We start from the raw sequence: 15,000 nt of genomic DNA, 5'->3' as shown, positions 1-15,000 counted from the left end.
ACTCACTCACTCACACGCTCACACTCACTCGTACTCACTCACTCACACGCTCACACTCACTCACTCACTCACTCACACTCACACGCTTACACTCACTCGTACTCACTCACTCACACTCACTCACACGCTCACACTCACTCGTACTCACTCACTCGCTCACACTCACACGCTTACACTCACTCGTACTCACTCACTCACTCACACTCACACGCTTACACTCACTCGTACTCACTCACTCACTCACACTCACACGCTTACACTCACTCGTACTCACTCACTCGCTCACACTCACTCACACGCTCACACTCACTCGTACTCACTCACTCACACTCACTCACACGCTCACACTCACTCGTACTCACTCACTCACTCACACTCACACGCTTACACTCACTCGTACTCACTCACTCGCTCACACTCACTCACACGCTCACACTCACTCGTACTCACTCACTCACACTCACTCACACGCTTACACTCACTCGTACTCACTCACTCGCTCACACTCACTCACACGCTCACACTCACTCGTTCACACTCACACTCACTCACTCACACGCTCACACTCACTCGTACTCACTCACTCACACTCACTCACACGCTCACACTCACTCGTACTCACTCACTCACTCACACTCACACGCTTACACTCACTCGTACTCACTCACTCGCTCACACTCACTCACACGCTCACACTCACTCACACGCTCACACTCACTCGTACTCACTCACTCGCTCACACTCACTCACACTCACTCACTCGCTCACACTCACTCACACGCTCACACTCACTCGCTCACACTCACTCACACCCTCACACTCACTCGTACTCACTCACTCACACTCACTCACTCACTCGCTCACACTCACTCACACCCTCACACTCACTCGTACTCACTCACTCACACTCACACGCTTACACTCACTCGTACTCACTCACTCGCTCACACTCACTCACACCCTCACTCACACTCACACGCTTACACTCACTCGTACTCACTCACTCGCTCACACTCACTCACACGCTCACACTCACTCGTACTCACTCACTCGCTCACACTCACTCACACGCTCACACTCACTCGTACTCACTCACTCGCTCACACTCACTCACACTCACTCGTACTCACTCACTCGCTCACACTCACTCACACTCACACGCTCACACTCACTCGTACTCACTCACTCGCTCACACTCACTCGCTCACACTCACTCACACCCTCACACTCACTCGTACTCACTCACACTCACTCACACTCACACGCTTACACTCACTCGTACTCACTCACTCGCTCACACTCACTCACACGCTCACACTCACTCGTACTCACTCACTCGCTCACACTCACTCGCTCACACTCACTCACACCCTCACTCACTCGTACTCACTCACACTCACTCGCTCACACTCACTCACACGCTCACACTCACTCGTACTCACTCACTCGCTCACACTCACTCACACTCACTCGTACTCACTCACTCGCTCACACTCACTCACACTCACACGCTCACACTCACTCGTACTCACTCACTCGCTCACACTCACTCGCTCACACTCACTCACACCCTCACACTCACTCGTACTCACTCACACTCACTCACACGCTTACACTCACTCGTACTCACTCACTCACTCACACGCTCACACTCACTCGTACTCACTCACTCGCTCACACTCACTCGCTCACACTCACTCACACGCTCACACTCACTCGTACTCACTCACTCACACTCACACGCTTACACTCACTCGTACTCACTCACTCGCTCACACTCACTCGCTCACACTCACTCACACCCTCACTCACACTCACTCACACTCACACGCTTACACTCACTCGTACTCACTCACTCGCTCACACTCACTCACACGCTCACACTCACTCGTACTCACTCACTCGCTCACACTCACTCACACGCTCACACTCACTCGTACTCACTCACTCGCTCACACTCACTCACACTCACTCGTACTCACTCACTCGCTCACACTCACTCACACTCACACGCTCACACTCACTCGTACTCACTCACTCGCTCACACTCACTCACACCCTCACACTCACTCGTACTCACTCACACTCACTCGTACTCACTCACTCGCTCACACTCACTCACACGCTCACACTCACTCGTACTCACTCACTCGCTCACACTCACTCGCTCACACTCACTCACACCCTCACTCACTCGTACTCACTCACACTCACTCGCTCACACTCACTCACACGCTCACACTCACTCGTACTCACTCACTCGCTCACACTCACTCACACTCACTCGTACTCACTCACTCGCTCACACTCACTCACACTCACACGCTCACACTCACTCGTACTCACTCACTCGCTCACACTCACTCACACCCTCACACTCACTCGTACTCACTCACACTCACTCACACGCTTACACTCACTCGTACTCACTCACTCGCTCACACTCACTCACACGCTCACACTCACTCGCTCACACTCACTCACACCCTCACTCACTCGTACTCACTCACACTCACACGCTTACACTCACTCGTACTCACTCACTCGCTCACACTCACTCACACGCTCACACTCACACTCACTCGTACTCACTCACTCGCTCACACTCACTCGCTCACACTCACTCGTACTCACTCACTCGCTCACACTCACTCGTACTCACTCACTCGCTCACACTCACTCGCTCACACTCACTCGTACTCACTCACTCGCTCACACTCACTCACACTCACTCGTACTCACTCACTCGCTCACACTCACTCACACTCAAACGCTCACACTCACTCGTACTCACTCACACTCACACTCACTCGCTCACACTCACTCACACTCACTCGTACTCACTCGTACTCACTCGTACTCACTCACTCGCTCACACTCACTCACACTCTCACTCACACTCACTCGCTCACACTCACTCACACGCTCACACTCACTCGTACTCACTCACTCGCTCACACTCACTCGCTCACACTCACTCGCTCACACTCACTCGCTCACACTCACTCACTCGCTCACACTCACTCGCTCACACTCACTCGCTCACACTCACTCGCTCACACTCACACTCGCTCACACTCACTCGCTCACACTCACTCGCTCACACTCGCTCGCTCACACTCGCTCGCTCACACTCACTCGCTCACACTCACTCGCTCACACTCACTCGCTCACACTCACTCGCTCACACTCACTCGCTCACACTCACTCGCTCACACTCACTCACTCACACTCACTCACTCACTCGCTCACTCACTCACTCGCTCACTCACTCACTCACTCGTTCACACTCACTCACACTCAGTCGTTCACACTCACACACTCGCTCACACTCACACACTCACTCACTCGTTCACACTCATTCACACTCACTCGTTCACACTCACTCACACACTCGCTCACACTCACTCACACTCACTCGTTCACACTCACTCACACTCACTCGTTCACACTCACTCGCTCACACTCACTCGTTCACACTCGCTCACACTCACTCACTCTCACACTCGTTCACACTCACTCACACTCACTCACACTCGTTCACACTCACTCACACTTGTTCACACACACACACACACACACACACACACTCGTTCACACTCACACTCACTCGCTCACACTCACACTCGCTCACACTAGTTCACACTCACTCACACTCGTTCACACTCACTCACACTAGTTCACACACACTTGTTCACACACACACACACACACACACACACTCGTTCACTCACTCACACACCCACACTCACTCACACTCGTTCACACTCGCTCACACACTCACACTAGTTCACACTCACTCACACACACTCACTCACACTCGGTCACACTCGCTCACACTAGTTCACACTCACTCACACTTGTTCACACACACACACACACACACACACTCGTTCACACTCACACTAGTTCACACTCACACTCGCTCACACTCACTCACACTCGTTCACACTCACTCACACTAGTTCACACTCACTCACACACACTCACACTTGTTCACACACACACACACACGTTCACACACACACACACACACACTCGTTCACACTCGCTCACACTAGTTCACACTCACTCGTTCACAGTCACACTCGCTCACACTAGTTCACACTGACTCACACTCGTTCACACTCGCTCACACTCACACACCCACACTCACTCACACTAGTTCACACTCACTCACACTCGCTCACACTCACACCCGCTCACACTAGTTCACACTCGTTCACACTCACTCGCTCACACTCACTCACAGTAGTTCACACTCACACTCGCTCACACTAGTTCACACTCACACCCGCTCACACTCACACTCGCACTCACTCACACTCGCACTCACTCACACTCGTTCACACTCACACTCGCTCACTCACATCCACACTCGCTCACACTCATCCACACTCGCTCACACTCATCCACACTCGCTCACACTCATCCACACTCGCTCACACTCACCCACACTCGCTCACACTCACTCACACTCGTTCACACTCACACTCGTTCACACTCACTCACACTCGTTCACACTCACTCACACTCGTTCACACTCACTCACACTAGTTCACACTCACTCACACTCGCTCACACTCACTCACACTAGTTCACACTCGCTCACACTCACACTCGCTCACACTCATCCACACTCGCTCACACTCGCTCACACTCACTCACACTCGTTCACATTCACTCACACTCGTTCACACTCACTCACACTAGCTCACACCTGCTCACACTCACACTCGCTCACACACACTCACACACTCGCTCACACTCGTTCACACTCACACCTGCTCACACTCACTCACACTAGTTCACACTCACTCACTCACACTCGTTCACACTCACTCACTCACACTCACTCGTTCACACTCACACTCGTTCACACTCACTCACACTCGTTCACACTCACTCACACTAGTTCACACTCGCTCACACTAGTTCACTCTCACACTCGCTCACTCACACACTCGTTCACACTCACTCACTTACTCACACTCGTTCACACTCACTCACTCACACTCGTTCACACTCGTTCACACTCCCTCACACTCACCCGTTCACACTCGTTTACACTCGTTCACACTCGTTCACACTCACTCACACTCGTTCACACTCGCTCACACTCACACTCGCTCACACTCACACACTCGCTCACACTCGTTCACACTCACACCTGCTCACACTCACTCACACTAGTTCACACTCACTCACTCACACTCGTTCACACTCACTCACTCACAATCATTCACACTCACACTCGTTCACACTCACTCACACTAGTTCACACTCGCTCACACTCGTTCACTCACTCACACTCGCTCACTCTCACACTCGTTCACACTCACTCACTTACTCACACTCGTTCACACTCACTCACTCACACTCGTTCACACTCCCTCACACTCACCCGTTCACACTCGCTCACACTCACTCACACTCATTCACACTCACTCACATTCACACTCATTCACACTCGCTCACACTCACTCGTTCACACTCACTCACTCTCGCTCACACTCATTCACACTCACTCGTTCACACTCATTCACACTCGCTCACACACACTCACACTCACAGTCACACTCGCTCACACTCACTTGCTCACGCTCAGTCACACTCGCTCACGCTCAGTCACACTCGCTCACACTCACTTGCTCACGCTCAGTCACACTCGCTCACACTCAGTCACACTCACTCATACTCGCTCATACTCACACTCACTCGCTTACGCTCAGTCACACTCGCTCACGCTCACACTCACTTGCTCACGCTCAGTCACACTCACTCACACTCAGTCACACTCGCTCACACTCACTCACTCACTTCAATTCCTGATGGATAAAATCATTAGTTTCTCATTGAAAACATCTCACACTACAGAAGATAAAACACTCCAGAATGACACACTTCACACTCATTCTAAGAAAACACACATGGTACAGTAGATAGTTTACTGAAAACTGTTTAATTGTATTAACGAACAGTTACTGCATGTACAGACACTGTGACTTCACCATCAGAACTGCTGGAAAACACACGTCAGAGATGCGTGAGAGTTTCACATTAGTTACCAAAGCATGTTCACATTTATGTACATAGTGCAAAAGACACGCCGATGAGAATCACTCCAAACACACAGAGAGAGAGAGGGCGAGAGAGAGAGAGAGAGAAGAGAGAGAGAGAGAGAGAGAGAGAGAAGAGAGAGAGAGAAGAGAGAGAGAGAGACGTGGATCCGGACGCTGCTACGGGAAGCTTATTGCACTGAGATCGTGATGATCCAGAACATATACACGGTTACACGATCTCGCCGGATCGGACTCTCCGCTCGCCCTCATGTTAGTCACCAATACACCAGACATTTACCAAGAGAGCGTTAATGTACATCATTATAACGTCAGAAATCCTTCATGTGGAGCCGAACGTGACTGAAGACGGAGGAGAAAGACCGGAGTAAACGTGGTTAGAGACACAAACACACACGGAGAGGAGCTTCTGTCCATCTGAAGCACCAGAATACGGTCATTTACCAACACGATCCCATCAGTGCGGGATAAAACACACCCGTCATCTGTTTTAATTCAAGCGCGATAAATAGAACCGACAGAATATTAGAAACATTTAAACATGTTATGTACACCAGGATTCGTTCATTTGCTCACGTCATTAGTTCTGCATTGAGTTTCTCTTCTGTTGAGTTTGTTAATGCTTCGTTTTACACCTGGTTAAACTAAATGCACGCTTAGATCAGACGTGTGTGTGTGTGTGTGTGTGTGTTGGAATGAATGAACGTTTGTATCTTTCATTAACTTTAAGAAAGAATTCACCCAGACCTTGAATCATTTACATCATGACAGCGGTTCATATGAATCAGTGATCAAATGACTCTGAATCAAATACCAAATCAAAAAGTTGAAAAGTTGAAAAGTTGTTCAGCCTTTGTGCTTCGCGGAAGGAACAACGCGAGGATCAATAAATGAAGACAGAATGAACTGTTCCTTTAAGACTCACTGAACTGATTCATACGAGTCATATGACGACTGTTATGATGCTTTACGGTCATTTTTGGAGCATCAGTCCATGTTCACAATGATGAAGAGCATCATCCATCGTTCCTCTAAAGGGTTTGAGGACGAGTCGACGATGATGAATCGTTCACACAGAGTGTGTGAGTAGAGAACCTGAGTCAGTGTGTGTGTGTGTGTGTGTGTGTGTGTGTGTGTGTGTGTGTGTGTGTGTGTGTGTGTGAACGTTTGTATCCTTCATTAACTTTAAGAAAGAATTCACCCAAACCTTGCTTCGCAGAAAAAACGACACGATGACGAATAAATGAAGACAGAATGAACTGTTCCTTTAAGACTCACAGAGATTCACAGAGTTGATTCATATGAGTCATATGATGATGATGATGCTTTACAGTCATTTTTGGAGCATCAGTAACTGTCAGTAAGAGCATCATCCGTCGTAAAGGGTTTGAAGGGTGGACCTGACGATAATGAATCGTTCACAGAGCGTGTGTGAGTCAGTGTGTGTGTGAAACCCCCGTCACCGTGTCCGCCGCGTCCTTCTCGTCAGCGGCCGGTTCTGCGATGACATCAGAGTCGTCGAGCTCCTCCTCGTCGCTCACCCGGCCGTCCTCGTCCTCCTCGTCCTCGGAGCTGCTCGCTCTCCTCAGCTGCAGGTTCTCCAGCGTCTTGGAGACCCAGGACTCGATGCGGCTGCTGAGCGGCACGATGGGCTCGGGCGTGTACTCTTCTTCCTCCTCCTCGTCCTCCTCCTCCAGCATGCCCGGCACCAGTGTGCTGGTGGTGCTGGTGATGGAGGAGTTGAGCCGGTCTCGGCCGCTGCCGTCGAGGGATCCGGTCTCGGTGCTCAGAGACGCCCACTCCAGCCGGTCATCGGTACGGGACTCGTCCTTCTCCGGCGCTCGGGCCGCGCAGGGACCCGGGATCAGGCTCTGATTGGCCGTCGGCTGAGGGGGCGGGGTTGCGACCTCACGCTGCTCTTTGCTGTTCGCTCTGCTGATTGGCTCAGAGTCCGGCGGCTCCGGCGCATCTGCGTTCTCCACCATCGACCTCCAGTTAGTCTCTGCACACAGAACATTTAGACATGTTATATATCGCAGAGTCTTGATTGTGTTTTTGGACTCTACTAGAACATGTTTTTATGCTGTTCACAGAACATTTAGACATTAGGGCTGGGCAATTTTTCTTTTCCGATTAATCGTTTTCAAAAGATGTTATTGATTCAAAATTGATTCTCAAAGGCCATGAATCAATTTTTTCCCCCAAAAGCCAGTACCGTATTTTCCAGACTATAAGTCGCACTTTTTTTAATAGTTTGGCTGGTCCTGCGACTTATAGTCAGATGCGACTTATATATCAAAATTAATTCATTCTGCCTGAGATGAACCAAGAGAAAACATTACCGTCTGCAGCCGCGAGAGGGCGCTCTAGTTAGCGGAGTTGTTCAGAAGCGACACCGAGGGTGAAGAGTTCAGTGTTGAGGAGTGAGATCGGGAGCTGGTGAACTTGCTGACCGGTAACTAGCTGGACTCGCTGGCTAATGTTAGTTTAGCCTATTCAGCCTCCATATGTTCTTTATGCTGTTGTGGAGCTGAATAACTGTTAATGTGTTACGCTAACACACCGGACACTATTCAGCTGTTGTTCTGTGTGCTGTTGTGGAGCTGAATAACCTGTCCAGATTAAATGTCTGTTTTTGGTCTTGGATTTTGTGAAATAAATGTATAAATAAATGCGACTTATAGTCCAGAGTGATTTATAGTCCGGAAAATATGGTAATAGTTTTCCTACACTTCATAGGCTTGCAGCCTCCATGTTACATGAGATTTTATGTTTGATTAATCCGGTTCAATCAAGGCATGCCACTGTTCTGACTAGTCCAATTTTCAGCATCAATTTTTCATCTTGCATCAAAATCCTGTCGAAATCGAATGGAATTGGAACGTCTGAATCGATAACCAGCTCTATTAGACATGTTACATTTAGTAAATTCTTGATTGTGTTTTTGGACGCTACTAGAACATGTTTTTATGCCCATATTCTCCATTGTTGCGGCTCCTCTCTTCCCAGTCTGTCAGTAAAGCTGCTTACACTTCCTGTCTCTATGAAGCCCCTCCTTCTGAAAAGCACTGTGCTGTGATTGGTCGGCTGGAGCAGTGTGGTCAAGCACTTTGAGCGTGTCTTGGAAATGATACTGTGTTCACACCAAAAGCGCAGTGAAAATTCTCATCGCGTTACTCGCTTTCTTGTTTTTCGTGTCACTCGCGCCAGTAAAAACATCTCGTTATTAGGAGTGTCACGCACATCAACAACAACATTTCTTTCTGACATTTTTTCCGTCATCAATCATGTTGGAGATAATTACTCTTGCTGCCCTGTAGCTGTTGAGGAACTCTGAAACGCTGAGGTGTCTGGGTTCACAACGCAGTGAATTTCACTCACACACACACACACACACACACACACACACACACACACACACACAAACACACACGGGTATTCACATCTTTGCATTGACTTTGTATGTAATCTACTCGCGCAAATAATAAAATTTGCATTTGGTGTGAACACACACACAGCATTAGGCTACCGATGCTTTAGGGACACACACCCCTGGTGCTGCGCCGTCTTACCGTACTCCTTCTCGTTGACCTCGGAGATGGGCTCTGAGATGACGCTGCAGAACGAGATGGCGCTGGCGGCCGACGGGTTCCTGGAGTGACCCATGTGGTGCGGGACCTTCTTCACGTTCTTCAGCGCCTCCTCGGCCTGCTCCTGCTCCAGCGCGCTCACCATCTCCTTATACGCCCTGCGCGCCTCCTCCGTCAGGGACACCAGCGTGTTGAAGAGAGCCTGAGCACACACACACACACACACACACACACACACACACACACACACACATGAATGCATTGGGCAGATGCTTTCATCTAGTGCATTTAAGGTGTTTCTCCATTTTTTTTATCAGATCACACATGCCGCAGGGATCAAACCCATGCGTGTGTGTGTGAGTGAGTGTGTGTGTGTGAGCGAGTGTGGGTGAGTGTGTGTCTGTGTGTGTGTGTGTACCTCTGCTCCAGAGTAGTTAAATATTCCCACTACGCTCACAGGTACGAGTTTATTCACGCAGCGACCGAGAGCTTTCCGGCCCAGAGCGAAGACGAACGGGATCTCCTGCTCCCTCGCCATGGCGATGACATTATAAAGGGCCTCGTCCAGACCACCTGCACACACACACACATCACAGAAACACAACATTAAACACTGCATGGACGTTCGGTTTGGTTTGGATTCAGATGTGTGTGTGTATGTATAAGTGAGTGAGTGAGTATAAGTGAGTGTGTGTGTGTGTGTGTGTGAGAGAGAGTATAAGTGAGTGTGTGAGTATAAGCGAGTGTGTGAGTATAAGTGAGTGAGTGTGTGTGTGTGTGTGAGTATAAGTGAGTGTGTTAGTGGGTGAGTATAAGTGAGTGAGTGAGTGTGTGTGTGTGTGTGTGTGTGTGTGTGTGTGTGTGTGAGTATAAGTGAGTGTGTTAGTGGGTGAGTATAAGTGAGTGAGTGTGTGTGTGTGTGTGAGTATAAGCGAGTGTGTGAGTATAAGTGAGTGAGTGTGTGTGTGTGTGAGTATAAGTGAGTGTGTTAGTGGGTGAGTATAAGTGAGTGAGTGTGTGTGTGTGTGTGAGTATAAGTGAGTGTGTTAGTGTGTGTGTGAGTATAAGTGAGTGTGTGAGTGAGTATAAGTGAGTGAGTGAGTGTGTGTGTGAGTATAAGTGAGTGTGTTAGTGTGAGTGAGTGTGTGTGTGTGTGTGAGTATAAGTGAGTGAGTTAGTGTGTGAGTATACATAGGTTTCTTGTATACAAACAATACCGGATGCGCGCGCATCCAAGAGGCAAGACCGCTATATGTTATGCCGAGTTCTGTCATAGATTTCGCATTGTTTGTAAATTCTTGTTGACTCAATAATAAACTGCAATTTCAGAGTTGAATCTGTTTGCTTGTGTTTCATTTGCATATTAATATAACATTATGTAAAAAGTTAGTTAGTTGACTAGTATGAAATTGTCCAACTAAGTTTACGAATCATAAAAACATGACATACCCTAAGCATTTAGGCTAGTTTACAGCACAACAGCTCCGCGTCATCTCTGCTTCTGCTGGATATAGCCGTAAAGACTGTTGCTTTCTGCCTCTTAGATGCGCGCGCATCTGTGTGATGACGTTGCACAGAAACCCGTGTATAAGTGAGTGAGTGTGTGTGTGTGTGTGTGAGTATAAGTGAGTGTGTTAGTGTGAGTGAGTATAAGTGAGTGAGTGTGTGTGTGTGTGAGTATAAGTGAGTGAGTTAGTGTGTGAGTATAAGTGAGTGAGTGTGTGTGTGTGAGTATAAGTGAGTGAGTTAGTGTGTGAGTATAAGTGAGTGAGTGTGTGTGTGTGTGAGTATAAGTGAGTGAGTTAGTGTGTGAGTATAAGTGAGTGAGTGTGTGTGTGTGAGTATAAGTGAGTGTGTTAGTGTGTGAGTATAAGTGAGTGAGTGTGTGTGTGTGAGTATAAGTGAGTGTGTTAGTGTGTGAGTATAAGTGAGTGAGTGAGTGAGTGTGTGTGTGTGTGTGTGTGTGTGTGTGTGTGTGTGTGTGTGAGTATAAGTGAGTGTGTGAGTATAAGTGAGTGAGTGTGTGTATGTGAGTATAAGTGAGTGTGTTAGTGTGTGAGTATAAGTGAGTGAGTGTGTGTGTGTGTGAGTATAAGTGAGTGTGTTAGTGTGTGAGTATAAGTGTGTGTGTATGAGTGAGTGAGTGAGTGAGTGAGTGTGTGTGAGTGAGTGAGAGTGTGTGAGTGTGTGAGTGTGTGTGTGTGAGTGTGTGTGTGTGAGAGTGTGAGTGAGAGTGAGAGTGTGTGAGTGTGTGTGTGTGAGAGTGTGAGTGAGTGTGTGTGTATTAGTGTGTGAGAGAGTATAAGTGAGTGTGTGAGTATAAGTGAGTGTGTGTGTGATTACAGATGGCCTCTGACCTTTGGCCTGGATCTTCTCACAGTTGGGCGAGATGATGACACACTTGATCTTGTGCAGCTTCATGTGTTTGGTGACCTCGCGCAGACCCATGACCAGACGCCGCTTGGCTTTGGCTTTGCTCGGCTCCTTCTGATAAACACGTTCCTGGAAGCGAACCAACTCCTGCAGGAGCAGCGTCACACTCTCGTCGATGTCCTTACTCAACACCTGATTACAGTACCTGACACACACACACACACGTCATGATACATCAAACGCACTGATAATCTGATGATCGACATCTACAGCTCTTTAATAGCAAACACAATGTAAAAAAACATTAAGTGAATCATCACCTGAACTGCAACAAAAAAGTCAACACACTCACAGAAGAAACAAGTGGATGTTTGTGCCGAATGTGAACAGATGATACATGTATTTATTTGTAAAAAAATAAAACAATAAAAATAAAGTTTAACCTGTAAATAAAGTTTTCTGTCGAGCATGAAAACACAAATATTGTAGTTTGATAGTGTAACTGATTAAATCACTTTAATTAATGAAAGTGTCAAAAAGTTACAGAAGTTTAAGTTTACTGTAGTTTGCCTCTAGTTTCAAATGACAACAGATATTTCTTTGTTTGGTCTGCTGTAGGGCAAATAAACACGAAATCAATTAGCGATCTTGCGTATTTATGAATGAACGGCTCGTTTTAAAATCTTCCTGGTCGACTGACATTTGTTAAGACATCTGCTTTAAACATTACAATCCTCATGATAACTTTCGTTAACTTTACATTAAGTAAATCCACTTCAAAAGCTAGTTACTCCTGGACAGCGATGCCATAGAGATATACAGAGCAACCGCAGACACGGAAGTTCAAACACAATATTCTGAAGATGCGGTGCGCTCGTTTCTCTGGCGCAGAACGTGTATAGAACAGTACATTTTGTAAAATGTGAAACATGACTCCGCCCTCTAGGAGGAGGAGCCGCGAAAAGCCGGAGAAGCCGTGTGTGTGTGTGTGTGAGAGAGTGAGTGTGTCTGTGTGTGTGTGAGAGAGTGTGTGAGTGGGCATGTTTAGCTATTGGACCTTTCTAAGCACTTTTTGCTGGACCTCACAAGGAAAATTGATTAATAATTAATAAATTGTGTTGTTTTTTTAAATGTAAAACTGCAGAAAGTTTTGTGTGATGGGTAGGTTTAGGAGTCGGGTTAGTGTGTGTGTGTTAGAGTGCGGATCGGGCCGCATTTTTCTGTCCGAGCCCGGCCCGCGTCTGACAGAGCAGTAACCGAACCCGACCCTTAAAATAAAAAAATGTCTCATACTAATGACACATGTACGTTTGTTTGTGTGGAAAGCCCCTTTTATTAAGCAACTGTAGGAAGGCATTTGGAAATGTCAACAGATGAGCGCATCAGCGCACATGCGGCAACAAGCGCTCTAACACAGAGCGTTTCGTTGTCACGGCTACATAATAAACACATTTCCGCACACAGGAAGACAGAGGATAGGGTAATATTTTACATGTATTTTAATCACTTAAAAACTAACTGTGGCAAGGGGGTGTGGTTCATAATAAGCTTTTTTAAATTTAAAATGTTCAATGCCTTATCACGCTGATGTGACCGAGCCCGAACATCATTTCTAAATATCTGTCCGACCCATCCTCTAGTGTGTGTGTGTGATGGGTAGGTTTAGGAGTTGGGTTAGTGTGTGCGTGCGTGTGTGTGTGTGTACTCACTCTCTGAACCGCCGGCTGTGTATCTTGGTGATGGCAGACGCAGCCATGGGGCTCCCGATGCCCGAGCTGGCGGGTGAACCCTGAGACACGGGTGTGATGCTGTACGGAGAGTTCTGACTGGCTGGAGACAGGGACGCATCACTGGGCATGCTCAGACCGTTCTCTGAAACACACACACTCACACAGATGAGCACTGCCGCCCACCACACACAATATTGTGTGATTTTGTGTTGTAATCATATTAGGGCTGCACCATAGTGGAGAAAACTGCATTGCTCTCTCTCTCTATATATATATATATCAATATGAAAAAATACAGGACTTTTCACCAGATGACTTGAACTTGATATTATACAACATTAACATCTCACAATAATAATAAATAAATATATATATATATATATATATTTTTTTTTATATATATATATATATATATAATTAAAGCTGCAAGCAGCGATTGCGGGCCCAAGCCGGTGGCACCACCACCCTGGTGCCTTTAGTGGAACTAAAGGCACCGGGTGGCGGTGCCACCGGCTTGGGCCCTCCATCGCTGCTTGCAGCTTTAATTATATATATATATATATAAAAAAAAATATATATATATATATATATTATGTAAATTCTTTTCCCCCCCTATTTTTAACATATATATTATTATATATATTATAATAATATATATATTATTAACATTTTTGGATGCTAAACTATTCTTTTTATAGGCTTTGTACTTTGTACACTTTGTACACTCACGTTCCAATATAGAAAAATTATTCTCTTCAAATGCGCAAAAATGTGCTTGGAAACATCACAGTGGAGCGGTGCTTACTATGAACGGCACAAACTGTACAAATGACTATTTAAACAGAGCAGTGTAATTTTTATATGTAAGGTTGACTATTTTATTATTATATTTTATTAAGGCTATAATGAACATGCTGCGATGTCAAGATTGCAATGCTGGAATGCTGTGTGTGTGTGTGTGAGGCTCGATCGAACAATGGAGACATAAAAACATACTCCGTCATTTTGTTCATACAGACCATCTTTCAAAATGCAAAGTGTTTCCTTATATTTGTGTACACTCGCAATGAAACACAACATTGTGCTTTTGTTAAACTATAAACTCTTGTCAAACTGTAACCTACAACTGTCACCCAACCAAAATCACACACACACACACACACACACACACACACACACACACACACACACACACACACACACACACACACACACACACACACACAC

The 15,000-nt window shown here is 47.0% G+C and overlaps 1 protein-coding gene across 4 annotated transcripts in view; it reads right to left on the bottom strand.

Annotated features, from left to right (window-relative positions):
• Positions 1-7,184: 7,184 nt before the first annotated feature.
• The window catches only part of secisbp2l (SECIS binding protein 2-like), a 70,491-nt gene continuing 62,675 nt past the window's right edge, over positions 7,185-15,000 (bottom strand). For all 4 annotated transcript variants that reach the window (XM_079620192.1, XM_079620193.1, XM_079620191.1 and 1 more), the window contains 5 exons: positions 13,753-13,915; positions 12,028-12,248; positions 10,089-10,243; positions 9,653-9,872; positions 7,185-8,082 (listed from right to left, as the gene is read on the bottom strand). In XM_079620192.1, the coding sequence (XP_079476318.1) occupies positions 7,517-8,082; positions 9,653-9,872; positions 10,089-10,243; positions 12,028-12,248; positions 13,753-13,915 (1,325 nt within the window). In that variant the 3' untranslated portion in view covers positions 7,185-7,516. The remainder of the gene's footprint in view (positions 8,083-9,652; positions 9,873-10,088; positions 10,244-12,027; positions 12,249-13,752; positions 13,916-15,000) is intronic.

Source organism: Phoxinus phoxinus (genome assembly GCF_949152265.1).
Source record: "Phoxinus phoxinus genome assembly, chromosome: 8".
NCBI classification, from domain to species: Eukaryota; Metazoa; Chordata; class Actinopteri; order Cypriniformes; family Leuciscidae; genus Phoxinus; species Phoxinus phoxinus.
The sequence above is the reverse complement of the archived record's forward strand: the minus strand, read 5'-3'. Positions and strand labels throughout refer to the sequence as shown.